Source organism: Solanum tuberosum, unplaced genomic scaffold, assembly GCF_000226075.1.
Source record: "Solanum tuberosum cultivar DM 1-3 516 R44 unplaced genomic scaffold, SolTub_3.0 scf00010, whole genome shotgun sequence".
Taxonomy (NCBI): domain Eukaryota; kingdom Viridiplantae; phylum Streptophyta; class Magnoliopsida; order Solanales; family Solanaceae; genus Solanum; species Solanum tuberosum.
Window position 1 is genome coordinate 694,440 of NW_006238936.1, and position 19,713 is coordinate 714,152.

Genomic DNA, 19,713 nt, shown 5'->3' on the forward strand with positions numbered 1-19,713 from the left:
GTGGAAATTAATTTAATTTATAATGAAGAATTGCGTATGGTTATTGAAGATGATAGAATTTATGATTATGCCAAAGTTTCTTTTGAGATATCACATTTTATTTTCAACATCTAATGTACTTTTATTATGATTTTTTTTTTCTCATTTAAAAAAAAAAATATTTCTTAAAAAATAATAAACAATTTTCCGAATTTTTTAATCAATGATCATAACAAAATAATTGAAAAAATATATTTCTCAAACCTTCCTATATCATGATATGCCTCTTTTTCAAACCTTTTGGAAGATCAAGCTAATCACCAAGTTATGTAATGTAACATTTCACTGGAAATATGGAAATTATCACTAATTTGTGAGCAATTTTAAATATGTTAAGAACAATTATTTTTTATCCTTTTTCAATTTTCGATTCAAATTCTATAACGAAGAACCCTTATAAACAAAGTACCTAAGAGTAAGTTTTGTAAATAAATCAAATATTAACGAAGAATATGAATTGGATTATTTTACTTAGTCTATGAATACATTTTAATTTGTTTCCTATATCTTTCTTTAAGTTTGTCTACTGTTATCTACATATGTTTGATAAATCGATGATTTTTTAAATCTATCAATAAATTTCATTTATACACTTGAATTACATAAGCTTATTTTGATTGAATATTTAAACACATGATAAAATATTTCTACTAGAGCACGTTCAGACATTTTCTTTTTGGAAAGCAACGTACGTGGATGGTAACCAAGATACTGACATAATAATAATAATAATAATAATAATAATAGTAGTAGTATTTATTATTATTATTATTATAACCACGTCATGAGAAAACTTAAGGGCCCGTTTGGACAAAAAAGGATGGTCCCAATCGAAAGCACCTCCTTTGCCCTCCATTTTCTCAGCCCCCCATTTACGATTTATGGCATGTGCTTAAAACGTTTTTTTTACAGGAGATTTTTATATTTATGAGATCTGAAAAAAATAATTTTTTCGATTGTAAATAATTAACCAAGAGATTTTATAGCTTGTTTGGTCAATTTTTTGGAAGATAAAAAAGTAATTATTTTTTTAAATAAAAAAACACGATGTGTTTAACTAAGTTTTTAAAGAAAATAAATATTTTTGAAAAATAATGTAGAGATTATTTTTCAAAAGAAAATAAGAAGTGTTTTACTATCTACTCTTTAATGTATTTATTGAACCAAGGTTAATTTTGGTCGAAAAATATATCAATGTTTCTTGATTATGTAAAATTTCACTTATTTTCAGACATAAAAATATGATGAAAATAACATTTATTTTAAAATGGATGAAGCAACTTTTCCTAAAAGCAAAATACACTTAGAAATACACATTTAATTTTTTTTTATCAAATGCTAATTGCTACACAAAAGTGTTTTTTTTATATAATTTATTAGTCTAACAGAAACTGCTTCTCATCAAAACACTTTTCAATTTATGCAGTTACAACGAGGCAACTACATATACTCTCTCTGTCCAATAATACTTGTCCACTATTGATTTTATACACTTTTTAAAAATTATAAATATAAAAGTAATTTTACTATATTATCCTTTGAATATATATAATAAATACATTGATTTCATAAAATAGACAAGTATGATTAGACATTCAAAAATAATATAATGTCCAACTATTATTGTACAGAGAGAGTAGTAAACATGTGAGTTTATTTTATTTTTTATTAAACAGTATACAAATCAATATATTTGCATGGAAAAATGTGGACCGACCAAATTAAAGATTAAGATATCTACTACACCTTAGGATCATTCTAAACTTCACATTTTATTCCATGCACACTTGAACCAACTCCAAAACCAAATCTACAAATTATAATTGAATATCTCACACATGACAATTGACAACAAAATGTGAATAACCTAACTTCTCAATCATAACAAAACAACATTAATATATCCAGTGAAATTTTACAAGTGAGATACGGAGAAAGTAAAATATACAAAGATCTTATCATTATCCCGTAGAGATAGAGAGACTGTTTTCAAAAGACAGTCGACTCAAATGCTTCTCAATCATAATAGAAAAGTTCCATATTACAACATTCGTCAACAGTTTTTTTCTTTCATAAGATTTTTATTAAAAAGAGATCGAGAAGATTTATAGTTTCTTGCAATTGTGCATTTAGCTCAGGGGGGAGCATCAGGCTGTCGTTCTGGCAAAGAAGCTTGGAATTCTGGTAACGCTTCACAAGAATCATATATCTTCCTTAAGGTTGGAAATTCAGACTGCACATACAAAATAATATCAACATCAAAATGTGTTCAACCATAGTTTTTTGAAACATATTTATTTAAGTTTTGTTTTGCTAGTGAGGCAACATGGGGGGGGGGGTAAAAGACAGTAGAAGATGCACGTTAGGTTCACAAATATTAAATGAGTGTGACAGTATATAAATTCCAGGAAAGAAAACAGGACACATGTTTCAGTTTTCACAAGTGTGTTCAAGTGTGATGTAAAATGTAAGCCACAGGAATACATACAAACTAGGGGTGTTCACGGATCGGTTTGGATCGGTAATTGGTTAAAACCAAAACCAAATCAACTTAATCGGTTTTAAAATTATCAAAACCAAACCAAACCAAATATAATATACATTTATCGGTTTGGTGGTTTATTGGTTTCGATTTGGTTTGGTTTGGTTATTAACCATACACAAAAATAAAAGAAACAATTCATTCAAAATGTGAAAAAAGTGACAACAATCCATTCAAAACAAAAAATAATTAGAATGATTTAAATTACTGAACTTTCGATCACTCAATTTACTATCAATAAAGCTTTAAAATTCACTATATTGGCCTAGAAGGAAAGACAATAATATTTTCAATCCCACAAAGAATTGTCATAGACACTCATATACACGAAATCAATAAGATAAATGTTTCATCTTGGACATTTTTGCTTTCAATAAGTAAATTATAAAGATTTTTTAATGAAATTATGACTTAAAATAATTTATAAAAAACAATATATTAAGTATGTATATTAATAAAATATATGTATATAGCCCCCAAGGCCTAGCTCAAGTGGCAAAAGGTGGAGGATTTGTGGCTTAGGTCGCAGGTTCAAGCCCCACACCATGCAAAGCAAAGCCCGGTATTTAAGTGGAGAAGGGTAGAGGGGCGGGCCCATTATCCACCGAGTTTAGAAGGCTGTGATTGGTCCAAAGGGCGGGTCACAGATGGATTTCTCGGTTATAAAAAAAAAATTAAAAAAATATATGTATATAATTCATCGGTTCGATTTGGTTACTTCTTCGATTTTTTCGAATAAAATCATAACCAAACCAAATACTATCGGTTTTCAAAAATCTAAAACCAAACCAAATCAAACCCAAATAAAATTGGTTTTATTTTATCGATTTTTATCCAAACCGTGAACTGAACACTCCTAATAGAAACAAAGGCTATTTATTTATTTTTCATATATGATTGTATACTATGATAGGGATGTCGATGGTGCAAGTGCGGTGTGAGTTCTATCTTAATTCGCAAATTTACAACCTATATACAGTAGTTATTATGCGATTATTATGAAACATAGTAGGATTTTACTTAATTACGAAATGTAGCAGTATTTTAATTTGAGAGTCGAGTAAGACACTATATTCACACAATGTATAATGTCACTACCTAACTATATCCATGTGTGCCTGCTATAAAACCCCAAACTATCGTTACACTGATAATTTTTTAAACCTACCGCTATTTCGAATAAATAAAGGGCCTCAATTTGCTATGTCGTGTAATTTTTCCTAACATGAAATGATAATGAAATCTTGTCTTAATTAAGTAAAACTATTATAGTAAGATCGTTTTTTTTAAAGGTAAAGATTCGATGAAAATGATCACGTAAATCCTATGTGTATGCCATGAAAATGGCATTCAGTTACCTTATTGTCAATTAGCCATCCCTAATACTATAGCTTATTTTTGGTGGGGACGGTGAGATTCAGAGCCAAGCTCATATCAACTAAGTTCACTAACGAGCTCAAGCTTGGTTACTTAGACAAATAAGATGTGCCAAGCTTGAGCTCGAACTTGAGCTTGTCTATTAAAGTACTAGTCCAGAGCTTGATTCAAGTTGGCTCGTTTTGCAGTTAAGGACAATGAAGTTTGTATTACCAATGCAGAGAGACTTCAGGGATCTGAGAAGAGTTTAAACTAGTAATCATGTTGCAGCCAAAAAAATGACCCAAATACATTTAGTAGCCACATAAACTTACCATGTCAATGTTAAACCTTTTAGTAGCTACTGCAATTTGAGGTGCCAAAAACACGTCAGCCTGCAATGTTTACCGTGTTATATCAGCTGAGATCAGTTAGGAATTACATCGTCAAGATTATTAGTATCATTTAAATGTTGACATGATATTATCTCCACTACTTTCGAAGCTCAAGGAATTCAGGTGCACAATAAAACAATGCTATCAAGAAAGCATACAAGTGCTAGACAAAATACCATATATACTTCATCTCCTGTAGCATACTTTCCAGCAGAACCCGTCAGCAATTTTTCAAGAGCTGCTCCAAAAAAAAAAAGAAATTTCTTCAGAACCAATTAAACAAGAGGTCGATGAACAATACTGATCAAGGAAACAAAATTCACTACATCAGGCAACAGAAGGAGTCCTAGTTGAATCTTAGAATCTATAGAAACAAGAGGATAGTGTCATCTTGTCTAATTTGAATACCAGACGCATAAGCAAACAAAACGAGGATATTGAACATTGTCAGGCTAAAAAAGACCATACAGAACTAATTTTACACTTTTGACTCATGAAAATCAAATTGACCACCAATTAAGGCGAGTATGATCTCTATCCAGATATACGTGATACCCTTTATGACAATTAATCCAATAAATGTTCAATTGGATTTTCAAAAAGTTTGAACACGTACAACTAACCATATGCAAAGTTGTAGGGAATCAAGTTTCACGAACTCAATTGATAATATAGAAGATCAAAATCCCACTCATTTGATGATTTCCCTATTATACAAGTTATATTTACAAAACCAAAACTAGTCCGCTACATAGAAAATATATAAGCCTAACTCCTTGATAACCAATCCAGTGAAACTATGTCAAATAAATTAGAAAAAGAGACTCCATGATGATGAACATTCTTTTTTTGACGAGTACAACGATGAGCATTCTTATGTACCAAAACAACTCAAAGCACAAGCATCAAATTAACTTGAAAGCTTTATTGGTGACTTTTCTTTTCTCACGTGGACTAAATGAGTATGGTAAATAGAACATGTATAAAACTTATCCCACAGGAGTACATTTCCTGCAATGGATACACAAGCAAGCATAGCCTGCTTGGATTTGCATAATTTCCCATTTTTACCTTCTTTTCTTAAAAACCAATGGTAGTTTTAAATTTTGAAACCTAGGCAAGGAAGAGATTATTCCACTAAATCCTTAATAAAACCTCAAATACAAAAATGCCTTTGAGGAATGATATAATTCCCTAAAGCTACAGTGTGAAATAGCAGAAACTTGTTAGGAGATGGTTAGGAAAAAAGCAAAGAACAAACTTAGGAATCAACAGGAAAATTTTAAAGAAACTTACCTCCAAAACCTTTTTGTATGTGAAATTTTACCCATAATTGTTTCTCTTCGGGACCAACCCTTTCCTCCATGTACCTCTGAAAATTGAACGGCAACTATTATTGCCTGACAAAACAACATCCTTGACAAGACAGAGCATAAAAAGGAACTGCTGGAGCAAGAGAATACCAGCACTGATAACATATGAAGTGGCTGCATATTGGAGCTGACAATACTTGCTGCCTGCAGAAAAGACAAGGGGTGCAAAGCTTTTATCCTAGTTGCAACCAACCTTGCTCCTTAGTACATATTTTTATGAATGAAGTCAATGTTCATCAACCTTAAATTTGGAGATAATATATATCACCATTCTTCGAGATATCTTGCCCTTATGGACTCGAGATAATGAGCATACACATGCAACACGATTCAAAAAGCCCTTCAAGGACTTCTTTTTCTTATTAATTCATAGTGCCCTTCAAGGACTTCCTAAGTGAAAGGATCCATAGGAACTTGGATCTAACCTGAAGATTGAGAGCTCTTAATTGAGGTTCAACTGGCAGCAGGGGCCTCTGATGATACTTCTCTTCCAAATACTACCCAAACAGCAAAGAGATTGGCACACAACTGAATCATTCATGATGGTGTCAGGATTAGGAATCAAAGAAGATCATATAAGCTTAAGAGATCCTACCAGTAAAATTGCATAGGAGTCCGAAATTACCACATCACCATCAACCAAAACAGGAACATAATGAAGAGGATTTAATTTATCAAACTCTGCAAATATGCATGACATTAGTCAGAATTAATGGTGCTACAAAAAATTATGCATATACCACCAATATTCATTCTGGAAGCATTGCTCAAGTTCAGAAACTATGCTAACTAACCACTGAACATTGATTGCTATGGAAGATTGTGTTTATGCTCGTGTTAGGTAAAAAATAAATGGATCCAGAACTTTATCACAGTTCTCATAACTGGATTGCAGAAGCCAGCTGCCGGTATCACAAAGTTATACAATCTGAAGTTGAAACTGGCTTTCCCTAACTCAATCAAGAGAGAATATCCTTAAATCATCAAGTAGACCTATCTATGCTTCCTCTCCTTTTCTTTTTCTGGATAAATTTGTCTACTTTGACGCTTTCTCCTGTCCAAACAGGGCAAGAGCTTGCATGTATACCAATGCTTAATCAAACTGAGGCTACCTACATAATATTATGGATATTCTATAGTAAGACTTCCTATTATTTATACACCTTTAATCCTTTCTTGACTTAAAAAGGGTCTTATATTACAGGAAGAATTAGGCACCAATAACCAGAGAGCTAAGTGTACTTAAAAGGCTACTGGCTCAGCATCCTTACCAAAGAAAGTGAATGATTAAATGGGCATATATTTCCGTCGAGAAGGGTGATCTTAATCATATCACAGAAAAGGTCAATTGGACAATTTTATGCTGTCTTAGAGAGGAGGGTAGTTTGAGCTACAAAAACTAGAAATCAGGACCTGAAACAGCTGCTATTTTAAGATGATTTGGAGGACATGCTGCGTGAACGATGTCCTATGGTCTATGGATAAAAATGGGTAAGATGAGATCTTATTGGTACCAGTTAATAAAAAACTTCAGAAAAATACTGTAATCTCATGAATGTTCCTGGGGTTGTAGAACCCACTGACAATGAGTCTATTTTTTTCCTGATCAGTCCCACTGCATATGAGACTGCAGTTCAAGTTTCCGCTTGACAACTTGATGGAAGAGCCACTTCTTTCGGGTTTGATCTCTCATTGCCTATTGGCGTAATAAACATAAAGCAGTCACCTCAGGCCTAGTTACAGATATGCATAGGCTTTTTTACTATATCACTGGCTAATGTGATTATTGCCAGGTGAAGTTGGAAATGTCACAAGGAAATGAGTAATTTTAGGGATGGACCTGAATTTTTTAACCTAAAGCTGAACACTTGTATGAAGTTAGATCTGTTTCTCTTAAACCTTGTCAGTATTCAAAGTTCAGATATTCGGTAGCCTGCCATGGGGAGCTCTCTGTTGCAAGCAGACTAAAGAAGCAAAGGGGCAATTCACAGCTAAACATATGTGTGTTATACTGGAGTATTCAGCATAGAGCAATTAACAAGAAGTTTAAGATATACTTTTTCAGCTTATTGGTTCTGAACCGTACATAAGCTAATGTTATGAGTTATCCAAAACAGTCGAATGACTTTTCTTACTCTTCACGGAAATAGTTTCTAGTTCTGCCCAGTGCCCATCACTATAGTAATCATGAGGTATAAGTTGTTGGAAAAATGATTCTAGTATCTCAAAAAGACTTGTTTATATTATTGTCTAAGGTTTATTCATTCATTCCTTATTAAAGAGTATGTTATTTAACATATTTCTACCATAAGTATTTGAGAGAATTATCTTACCATTGAATGGTTTTGACTTGGTCTCATTGCAATGAATTGGCTGCAACCATTCTCAAATTGCCAACTATACAATATCCTTTCATTATCCTAATTAATTCTCCCATTAATCATTAGCCAATTACTTATCTGACCGTTGGAGGCTTTGTGATATTGACATATAAATGTGGTCTTCCTCTATCACAAATGAGATAGAACGCAATACATATTAGAGAGTAAATCTTTCTTCCTATATTCTATTGGTGTGTTGGGTTTTGTTCTTTGAATCTTTGTTAGTTTCTGGCTCCTAGTTTTATACTAGAAGCTTGTTGAATCCTGGGGGATGTGAAATATCCTCAAGGACATTGTCTTTCGACACGCCTCAAGCTATGAGAATTTCCTACAAAGTTCATGGAGAAGTATAAATCTTGGTGAACTCCATATCAAGTGTTCGTGATGAAGGTATTTTCCGTAAGATTTACAACATAAGCTACTAGTGTTATACGTTCCAAAAACAGCCAAAGGGCTTATTCATACTCTTAACTGAAATGACTGCTATTTCTGTTCATCACTACAATAATCAAGAACTATAAGAGTTTTGTTTAAAAGTAATCATGACTCAGGAGCTATAAGCAAAAGCTTCATTTAAATGGCTTACACAGACTATGAAAAGCCATGAAGTTGAACCATCAATAGCATCTAGTAATGTTCGTATTCTAACAAATATGGCAGCAACAACTATCTCTATGTCTAATTAAGCAGATAGGAGCTAGATTAGCCAATCTTCAGACTGTCCGACACACCATTATTTCTATTTAAAAATCTGCAGAGACATCTCGCCCACACCACAAGAATAGCTTTCTTGGCTGGAGTTATAGTAATTTCTATGGGAAATCTTCTTTTATCAACACAATATTGCCCTCAAGAAAAGCCTTTGGTACTTCTGAATTCCATACATGTGAATGACTATCAAAAAAATCAAACATAATACCTAAAGTGAACTGTTCTCCTTTGCCAAGGTTGACTGCTCTATATTCATAAGAAAGACCTGTGAATCGCAGAAACCAAAACACAAAGTTAACAATCAAAAAATTATTCAGTTGAAGCCCCCATCCCACCCCCCAAAAATTCAATCTTGGGATTGACCAAGAATTACCTTTGAGATTTAAGGCGAAGCGAACTCTCCAAGAACATGAACTTTGCCAGAAAGAATACAATACAATCTTCGAAACCCATGTTGAATCAGTTGCCTTCTTCTGCCAAAATGCATTGAAATTGAAATTTATTACATAAAAATGTAAGCTTTCAATTTCTCGTTCAGCTCAAAATTAGCTCCTTTCAACTTTGTGTTTTTTGGTGGGTGTGCGCCAAAACAGAGAGACATAAAAAAACCTACCTTTGAGTTATCGGATTCCATGGATGAAGCTGAAATGGGAACAGCTAATGAAGCATCAACAATGGAGTTGGTAGTTGGAGTTTCAGTGTTAGAAAAATGTCTACCAAAACACCTTTGAAAATTGTCAGCTTTGACTAGTTTAATATAGGATCTGCTTATTTGCAACAACATTGGTGGATTTATCTTCATTTCTACTCACTTTTTTCGAAAAAATTACTGTTTCTGCTCTCTGCTGTACATCTGAATTCGTACAGGAGAAGGACATATATATCTAAATATCTAAAAGATAAATTGCGTCAAATTATTTGATAAAAAAGAACTTGGGAGGCAGACAATTAGTTTTTAACAGAGAATGGTTAATTTTAGGGTTAGGACAAAAATAATATCCTTTTTGCATATATTAAGGATTATTTTTATATATTAAGGATCAAAATAATATTATTTACTTAATACATATTAAATATATAAGTAATAATTTTCTTGCACTATAAATTTGTAGTCTAATTGTATTTCTTATTTATTTTCACAATTTTAATTATTATTTTATGCTTTATCATAATTATTTTTGTTGTTGTTAATTTATTATAGGTAATTGTATTATATTATTATGTTCATATATAATGTAATTTGTTTTTTCTTTACCTTATTATTTAGAGCATGTTTTCATATAACAATACCAACATAAGTTTGCTACCTAATTATTATGATGTCGAATTATCATTTCTTAAAGTATACTTTGTATAAAAATGGTACGCAATGATAGTTTTTTTTGTTTGGTAAATAAAAAAATTTCATTACCAAATGAAACAATACAAATCAGTAACTCATGCATATTGGACATCTCCAAACTATGCATTATCAGCTCTCTATTCTAACAGACTTCACTATGCATTTACCACTCTAGCTAAGTAAATTGCATCTATTTAGGATAAAAGTTCAGATTTGCTAGTACACAGTTTAATCGTATGCTTGCTCTCCCTCTCATGTGCACTTCTTGGACAACCTATTTTGCCAGCATTGTCGGAGTTCTTGCTGTTTTCTGGAAAATTCTTTGGTTTCTCTAGTACGTAATGATAATTATCAATGTGGTAGTGAATTATCATATTTCTCTTTAAATATACATTATATATCTTAAAAGATTCATTTTTTTTTATAAATTGTACTTAATATATAATATACACATAATAATTTATTCTATTTATATACATTTATTATTAATTAACGCGGAGCAAATACACTTAACTACTACTCTAATAAAAGGTTAAGCGCGCTAAGTAAAGAAAGAAACAAACTCCCGCGCAAACTCACACGTATAAATAGCTTAGGGTTTGAGGGGAAACAAGGATCACCGCTTCCTTCGCCTAGGGTTTACCAACCGCGAAGCTAAAACAATGGCATTTTGGGGTAAAATTTTATCAACTGTTTTCTAAAGCTTTTTTGATCGATCATCACTAGATCGTTTACTTCTTTTTTGGTTTTATAGGTATTGAAGTGAAAGCTGGTAAGCCAGTTACTCATTCGTCCAATAATGAGAGAGGAAGGCTACGAATTTCTCAGGTGATTTATAGATGAATGGGATCTTCTTCAATTCCCAATATTTTAGATCAATTAGTGATTGGTGTGTAAATGCCAATCATGTTTAAGCACAGTGAATTAGAAATCCATGTTGTATAGGGTTTAAAGTTGAAACTACTATAATCTCAAGTTTATGTACACTCTATCCAGATTCATATGAAAATGTTTCCTTTTTGGGACTTCAAATTGTTTGGCATTAAGGCTGATGATGATAGGAATGTACTTAATGCAAGCTGATCTTGGGAATATGGAGATACAACAAGATGAGAGTTTGAAATATCAAACCTACAGGAAGTCTTCTTGTCTGGCTGAAGTATACTTACTACGAAAGTGTAAAGTAACTTGGTTAAAATTAGGAGATGACAATACCAAGTACTCTCATTTTGTGATCAAACATAGAAAGCTTCATCTTTCTACAACACAACTTGATGACCGAGGTGACTGGAAGAATGACCCTGAATTAGTTGCACAGGTGTGTGTAGATTATAATACTGATTTGCTAGGAAAAGCAGCTCCAACAAGAGTTAAAGTCTTTCCTAGCTGTATTCAGAATGATACTCTTCTAACTATTGATCATCTGGTTGATTTAGTTAAGCCATTTACTGGACAGGAGGTGAAGTCTGCTATCTTTAAAATTAATAGTAATAAGAGCCCTGGGCCCGGTGGTTATGGTAGTTGCTTTTCCAAAGCAACATGGGATATTGTTGGAAGGGACATCACTGAGGCAGTCATGGACTATTTTCCGAAAAGGTAACTGTTAAAACATTTGAACTCCACCATCATTGCACTTATCCCTAAAGTTGATAATCCAGAGCATAGTCAATATAGACCAATCTCTTGTATAAATGCATCTCCTAAATGATTTGTACAAGATTAAAAACTGTTGTAAATCATTTGGTGGCTGAGAACCAAGCAATATTTATGCAAGGGAGATCAATGATCCAAAATGTTTTGATTTGCCATGATCTACTTAGGCACTACAAGAGGAAGACTTCACCTAGGTGCCTACTGAAAATTGACTTAAAGAAGGCATATGACATGGTGAGTTGGGAATTTATGGAGGAAGCAATGAAAGGCTTTGGATTTCGTGGGGAATTTATTAAGCTAGTGATGACTTGTGTGACCCCAATAAAATTCTCTGTCAGGGTAAATGGGGAAAGCCATGAGTTCTTTGAAGGGAGAAGAGGACTTAGGCAAGGTGATCCTGCCTCACCACTGTTGTTTTTCTTGGTGATGAATTACCTTACCAGGATTCTAAAAACAATGAGGATGTTGCTTAAGTTAAGTTCCGCCAAATGTGTAAGGCCGTACAGTTGACTCATCTTATATTTGCTGATGATCTTATGCTATTTCATAAAGAGACAGTTGACTCAGTAGATAGGATCATGGAAGCACTAACAGATTTCAGTGATGTTACTGGGTTGGTTGCTAGTATAGACAAATCAAGAATCTTTTATGGGTAGAGTAACTTATGAACTTAAAATCCAAATCATTGCTTAGACACAATTTTCTATTGAAGCATTCCCCATATGATATCTTGGATTTCCCTCTCATCTAAGAAATAGAGTAAAATGGAATGCCAACAACTAGTAGACAAAATTACCAACTGAATCAAACTGACATACTCCAAACAGTTATCCTCTGCAGGCAAACTTCAGACTAGAAATAAGTTACCAGTTTCAAAAAAAAAAACTTAAGACTAGAAATGTTGCTTTTTTTTCCATTCATAATTTTGGGGAGTAGTATTTACTTTGCTCCAAAGCATATTGAAAGAAGTGGATAGGAGGTGTAGGGAATACTTGTGGGGAAGCTCTAAAAACAAAAGGAAGATCTCCTTGGTTTCATGGGAAAAAGTTTGTTTTACAAAGAAGTTAGGGGGGCTAAATATCAAGGGATGCAGAACTTGGAATATTGCTTCTGTTGGTAGATTGTTGTGACAGCTTATTGAAAAGAAAAACTCACTGTGGGTCAAGTGGGTCCATGGTGTATATATGAAATCTACTGAAACTCTGAAAGCATATGGGATTACAAGACTCCTCCAGATAGTAATTGGTATTGGAGAGAGATGAACTCTTTGAAAGAAAGGATGAAAAGATGGTATGTGCAGGGAAAGTATGGTCTGACTCCTAGAGGTGAGTATTCCATTACTTGTAACTATTTAGATCTGACAGGAAAACAACCTAGACTTGCTTCTACTGAGCTTATTTATAGAGTCATTATGTGGTTAGCATCTCAAAATAGACTGCTTACAAAAGACAGGTTATTGAAGCTGAATATACCAGTGGAGGAGAGTGAGTGTTGCCTGTGTGCCCATCAAGTTCCTGAGAACCCAATGCATTTGCTTGTGGAGTGTAGCTGGATCAATGTAGTTAGGACTTGGATAGAGCAGTGGACTGGTGCTACACTCTATGACAGAGAATTGAGTAGAGGTTTGATCAACCTGAAGAATAAGCAGTGGAAGCAGTTCAAAAAGGGGATACTAGAAGCTGTATGAGGAGCTATGATATACCATGCATGGAGAGTTAGGAAATGGAAGATGTTCCAAGGAAAGCATGTACAGCCGGATGAAGTAATTGCACATATAAAGAGAAATAGAAGTACTGGGTGATTCCAAGAAAGCAATTAGATCTAGAGGCTTTATAGATTGGAAATGTAACTAGGTGCTGTTTTTTGTTTGCTTAAGACCTACTTTTCACCATCCTTCCTAGAAGGTGGCTGTGGAATTAGGTGCTCTTTAGGTTGTGATTTGTGGTTGTTTGTTGATGGTAATCTTACACATTGTTAACCAAAAAAAAACAATAAATTGTTTGGCATCATTCAATTGCTGTACAAGCTAAACTTGATGAAATGTTTTCCCTATCAAACTAATTTTTCAACAGTTTGCTAATCCTTTATTCCACTAAAGTCAATTTAATGCTAATTTTAACTTTCTGTTTAGTCAAGTACTGTCATATAGAATGAAATGGAGTGACCGTGTGAGTAGTTTCAATTTCAGGTAACAAAGCAAAAAGATGTAAGAAAGGGAAAAAGCAAGATTAAGTTTTCATTTGAGTTGAGTTCTATTTGTGATGCATATTCATTTCTTATTAAGGATAGCCGGGAGATTAACCACTTTAGCTCCTTGTTCTGCATGTTGTGTCCTTTTAGGCAACATTGGGAATTGGCAATGCTGAAACTAAAAGTTTGGTACAGTGTAATGTGGGGAACAAGAGTCCTGTTTTCCTCTGTGCTTTGTTACCTAACAAGACAGAGTCATGCCATTTGGATTTAGAGTTTGAGGAGGCAGAAGATGTGGTTTTTTCTGTTCTCGGTCCTAGAACTGTTTATCTGACTGGTTATTATGTGGGAAATAGTCGGCGAGCAAATGTAAACAGTGATACAGAGTCATATGGAGAGGATATTGCAGACACAGAAACAGGGGAATCCTGCCATGACAGTGATGATGACAAGTATGATGATAGCTTTATCAACGATGCTGAACCAGAAATATCACCACCTTCACCTGCTTCAAGCAGCGGAGGTATCTTTCTTACTCCATGTGATCATGCAAGGTTGAAGCTATTTATTGTCTCTTAAATTTGATTATGAGTTCTGCACCTATCCTTTTCTCCTGCCTATCTCTGTGAGTGTGGGTTATGATAGTCCAGTGGGATATCTCCTTCCTTTAGACAAACTAAGCTTATGTTTGTACATGCAATTCCATATCATGATTTCATATCCCAAATTCTCCAAAAAGCATGATTTGACATTCCAATCATGATTCCAATTTTTTATAAATGTAAAAATTTGACCCATAAGTTTATATTTTGTAAAATAAATCCATCATTTTAAATTTTGCAAAAAAAGTCTCATGCTTGGTGCGAATTGATTGTCCGTACCATGTGAAAGGATTATATTAAAAAATAACTAGTTACTACTATTGTTGACTAGTAGATCTATATAAAATTATGTGTATTTGGAAGTTTGTAATTACAAGAATTTATTTTTAAAAGAAACATGGAGATATGCAATTCATCAATGCGGTGCCTTAGGATATTCCGATATCTTGTTTTTGAACTTTGGTTGGCTTATTTGGTAAGTATTTACAAGAAATGAGAAATTTTGATGATTTTCACAACTTGTGGGGCTTTCATATTTATGAGAAAAAATACAACTTAAGAAATCCAAATTGCATGTCCAAACAAAATTTCAATTTCATATCAATTTGATGTATATCATGATTTCATATTGCATGTCCAAACGGACCCTAAAAGAGGGATTGGGGGGCAGTCGACAGACTGCTAATCCCCTCTCTCTGCCTCCCTCCATATCAGCGCGATCTGGTAGTATATTGATACAAATGATCCAGCTGGTGTGCTGCTCCTGTATAAGGAGCAAGATATTGTAATGTAGTGGGGGAATCCGCCGTTTCGGCTGCCACAATAGTGTATTCCATCGCTCCTATTATTTTTCTGATAATGGTCCACTAGGTACCCACATCTCCTACTAGTATAGGAACTGGGTAGTTTTGTCTACCAAGATTAGGAAGATTACTAATAATTCCCTAGCTTTCTTTACCCCTATTTGGATTTAAACTCTGGTTTCCTTCATCGATAGTTAGGCCGCACCCTTGAATGCTAGTGTCTCATATCTTTATACATCCTGCATTTCTATTCTTCTGATTGACTTTTTGGCGTTTTCAGTTCAAGAAGATGATGAGAATGTGTCAGACAATAAGCTTAACAACAACAATGGCGGCAATAAAAGGCTTAGGAAGAAGTACCAAGTAAGTGAGTCCGAAAATGAGGATATATTGCAGGAAAGCGATGATGAAGATAGTTGTCTCTTATCTGCTCTTAAGAAGAAAACAGACGTGAAGGCTGTAGCATCAGAAGATAATCAAAAGATTGACATTCCTTATAGGACAGAAAATGGTGGCACAGTGGAATCTAAAAAAGCCAAGTAAGTTGCACAGAGGCAACTACTGATTTCTGTGATTGCAGTAACTTTTTGGTCTTGGACGTGGGCCATTATAAGCTTTATAAGGAACTAAGGTATCTAGTATGATAGGATCTTCTCCTTTGAAAACCACCTTTTCTCAGATCTGGATTGTTTCATGAACCCCACGAAGCCTTGCTGAAAGTTTTCAATGTATAATTGGTCTATTATCCATCCTAGGTACCCGATCTTACCAAAGGAAATTTTACATTGAATCATTTGATATTTTCTCTTAGCTTTGAGTGTTACCTTGAAGAATATTTTAAACTATTCTTTTCTTATATCCATTGTTGGCATGTAGAACTGTTGCCAGTTCATGATTGTTTACAAAAGTAAGCTAACAATTAAGATGAATAGCATCTGGCAGGTCAGCCTTGAGTAATCCTGAAAAGGAAAAATGACTAGAAGCTATTCCTTCTAAGTGCATGTTATCCTCTCTGCTTTGTGGGAATGCATTCATGTGGAATGATCTTCTCCTTTATTTTGTCCATTTAAGGGAACATTGCTTGCCTCTAGCACAGGGTCTAATCTTCTTCCTGCTTATTTTGCTCCGTCTTATTGAACACAGACATGAAAACAGCATTAACTCAAAGAAGAAGAGGAAACAGCCTGAGGGCAATGGTGGTAAACTTCTTGAAGCAAATACCAGCAGTGATAAGAAGGACTACAAAGAGGATAAAACAAAATTGGTGGATGTCGGGTTGGCAATGACAATTGATATGTAAGATGTTGCTTTATTTTTGTATGAAGTTGTTCTGTTTTTGTTCTTACGCATGTTCAGATTGCTAGTTTATCCACCAAATATGTACTGATCAAGTTTCTCTTAAGTTTTTTCTTACACCTCATTACCCTTCTAATTTTTTTCAAGCTATATGCTCTGGCAGGAAAGATGGCCAATCTGATACTCTGGAGCCCCTTGCGGAAGAGGATTCTAATCATGTTCCAAAATCAAAGAAAAGAAAGCATTCTGTGGAAGCCAAATCTGTTGAAAACCATGATACAGACTCTGCTGTCATTCTTAAAGAGGATCAACTGAAACAAGATCCTCTAAAAGCTGGTCACCTGGGTGAGGATCCAATTGCAATTGCAATAGATGAAGAAGATCAAAAACTGACCATCAATAAGTGAGTTTTTAATGTTTAATTAGCTGCGCTGTTTTCTTGAAAACTGCACCAAATCTCAATGCTGCCTACTGCCTAAAAAGGGGACCCTACCTTTATCAAAACTCTTTCTTTTGTCGAGGGGAAATAGGTTGGGAAAAACTAAATCTGCTATGAACTACTCCTTCCATTCATTTTACTTGTCCATTTTGGACTTGTACGCCCTTAAGAAACAATGATTATATGAGTAGTTTACCACAATACTCATATTAATTGATGTGTTGTCTTAGGTCTTGGGAAATGATTTTGGGGGAATAAGTAATTAATGTTGAGGGTAAAATAGGAAAAGATAAAATTGTCTTTTCGTGATACGTTGAAACTGACAAGTAAAAGTGAATCTATTTTTGGAATAGTGGACGAGCAAGGTGAACGGAGGGAGTACTAGATATATGTCATTATTGCCAATTTTGATGTACATACTCTGATATCATGCACTTGCCTTATACCTGCATTCTCTAGGCAAGATTGCATGCCAACGCCTCCTTCTAGAAATTGTTTTAGGGACTATATTTGGTTATAACGTTTTGACCATCCATGCATGCAGTAGTAGTGTAGATGGAAAATCTGACTCTGTGGCTGATGGACACCAATCGGATAAGAAACTTAAAAAGAAGAAGAAAAAGAAGACGAAAACTCAGGATGACTGTTTGGTAAACAGGGATCTTCCTGTTCTGCAAGAGAATGAAATGAATAGACAATCCGTGGATGTTGAGGACAAGAGTCTGAAGGTCAAGTCTACTGTAATAAAGACCTTGTCTAATGGGTTGACCATTGAAGAGCTCGCTGTGGGTGAACCTGGTGGAAAATTGGCAGCTCCAGGAAAGAAGGTAATTTAGTTGAGAATTTATGGATATCTCGAACTATGAATTTAGGCGACTTTACCTCAGGAAAAATAGAGTCTCAACTTTTTCTGCTGTTCAAACTGTTGCACAGATCAAAGTTCACTACACCGGCAAGCTAAAGGAGAATGGGCAGATATTTTACACAAATATGGGAAAATCTCCATATAAATTTCGTCTAGGTATTCACAGGACTCTTGGAAGAATTTATTTTGTTTTGATGGACTTTTGTTAAACTCTGATTTTTCCTTTTTATTGTTTGAAGGTGATAAAGACGTCATAGAGGGATGGAACCTTGGTCTTGCTGGTAAGGATGGCGATGAGTAGATTTGATATGTCCTTAATTCTTTTCTTCAATAGCTGCAGCTGCTAATATAATATTGTGTCTTCCATAACAGGCATGCGTGTGGGTGATAAAAGAAGGCTCACAGTCCCACCATCAATAGGGTATGCTGCATATTTGCTTTCTGAATTTATTTGAAGACACGAGATCCCTCTCCCAGCTTCCCCTCAATCCTTTTCTTTATTACTGTCCCAATATAAGTTCCTCCCTCCAGAATCTTTACTCTGCTACTGGGTGCGCATGCTGATGCACATGTAACTTCCTTTTCTAACTTTGATTAATTCTTGCTATTCCTGTTTTTGCAGCTACGGGAGTGAGGGAGCTGGGGAGAATATCCCACCAAACTCATGGTTGGTGTTTGATATTGAATTGATTGGAGTCCGTGGATAATTCAGCTTAGCTTATCATTCCTGGAGGGAAAGTCATCTATGCAGAACTTATCTTTTCCTCTTGAAATTTGAGACTTGAACTGTTTATTGATATTGGCACTGAGGCAGGATTTGGACAGAGAGATAGAAACTACAGGCACTTTCTTCATTACCAGGATGGAGTGGCTAATACTAATAAGGCAAAACTTTTCATAATTTTGTGTAGTATTTTGTTAGCCTGTGAAAGAAAAGGAAAATGGGACAAGCCAGCCCCAACTTTTCCAGGTGGGGATTTTTGCATACCTGGCTGTGTTGATTCTCTAATAGAAAATATATGGTGAAAGGATTTTTGCATACCTAGAGATTGTATGCATCGAAGGATAAGACATAATCTCCGTAAGATATTTCATCTGATTTATAGTGTTCAATTTCCAGTACAAAATCTTGCTTAGTATGTTTAGCATTAAGAAGAATGATTTTTCTTTCGTATTTTTAAGTGGTTGGTAAGTAAGAAAATATTCCCCCAAAAGTCCTTGCATAGGAAATACAATGGGTTGTGGGGATGGGGCTAATTATTGAACTTATTTTTCTTAGAGAATATTTTTCAAAAATTTGATGCAACTTACTTGGAAAATATTTTCCTCCAAGGCACTTGCCGTATAATAGTCCATGTATTATTATTATTAATTACCCAACGACTTTTGCGTTATTACAAGTAGCATAACAGTTATTGTTAATCCTTTAACAATCTCGGCACTATAATCTCAAATGTCATTAACTAGATTATAAATCAAAAGATCCCTTATTGGTAAGACCAACAGTTTGATTTGTACAACGGGAGACATAGTATTACATTGTTCCTTTTTGTTTCACACAATCAGAAGAACAATGCTCCATTCACTTTATGCCAGTTGAGAGGAGTTTCTGGTTGAAATAAGCTTCAATTGCTGCAAATATGCTCATTCCCAGTTGTTTAGGAGCGAACAAAAGAAGTGAAAAATAGTACTGGGTAACACTTTACTACATAAGTTATACCCCTTC

At 34.3% G+C, this 19,713-nt stretch overlaps 2 protein-coding genes across 4 annotated transcripts; one reads left to right on the plus strand and one right to left on the minus strand.

Annotated features, from left to right (window-relative positions):
- Nucleotides 1-1,896: 1,896 nt before the first annotated feature.
- LOC102578149 (glutathione S-transferase zeta class-like) lies at nt 1,897-9,636 on the minus strand. 2 transcript variants are annotated; one of them, XM_006339368.2, is made up of 10 exons: nt 9,411-9,636; nt 9,171-9,267; nt 9,006-9,062; nt 6,301-6,386; nt 6,131-6,202; nt 5,796-5,849; nt 5,629-5,704; nt 4,509-4,570; nt 4,273-4,332; nt 1,897-2,272 (listed from the first exon to the last, which is right to left on the minus strand). In XM_006339368.2, exons 1-10 carry the CDS (start codon nt 9,597-9,599, stop codon nt 2,174-2,176), a joined length of 852 nt encoding a protein of 283 aa, XP_006339430.1. In that variant the 5' UTR covers nt 9,600-9,636; the 3' UTR covers nt 1,897-2,173. The 2 variants fall into 2 exon arrangements, with proteins under 2 accessions (XP_006339430.1, XP_006339429.1); XM_006339367.2 differs by having other exon boundaries at nt 9,171-9,270; nt 9,411-9,634.
- Nucleotides 9,637-10,712: 1,076 nt separating this feature from the next.
- On the plus strand, nt 10,713-19,126 carry LOC102578696 (peptidyl-prolyl cis-trans isomerase FKBP43-like). Of its 2 annotated transcripts, none has more exons than XM_006339369.2 (11): nt 10,713-10,814; nt 10,894-10,967; nt 14,133-14,505; nt 15,668-15,926; nt 16,531-16,683; nt 16,847-17,086; nt 17,667-17,949; nt 18,056-18,143; nt 18,227-18,268; nt 18,360-18,408; nt 18,610-19,126. In XM_006339369.2, exons 1-11 carry the CDS (start codon nt 10,802-10,804, stop codon nt 18,692-18,694), a joined length of 1,659 nt encoding a protein of 552 aa, XP_006339431.1. In that variant the 5' UTR covers nt 10,713-10,801; the 3' UTR covers nt 18,695-19,126. The 2 variants fall into 2 exon arrangements, with proteins under 2 accessions (XP_006339431.1, XP_015166762.1); XM_015311276.1 differs by having other exon boundaries at nt 17,670-17,949.
- The last annotated feature ends 587 nt before the right edge of the window (nt 19,127-19,713 follow it).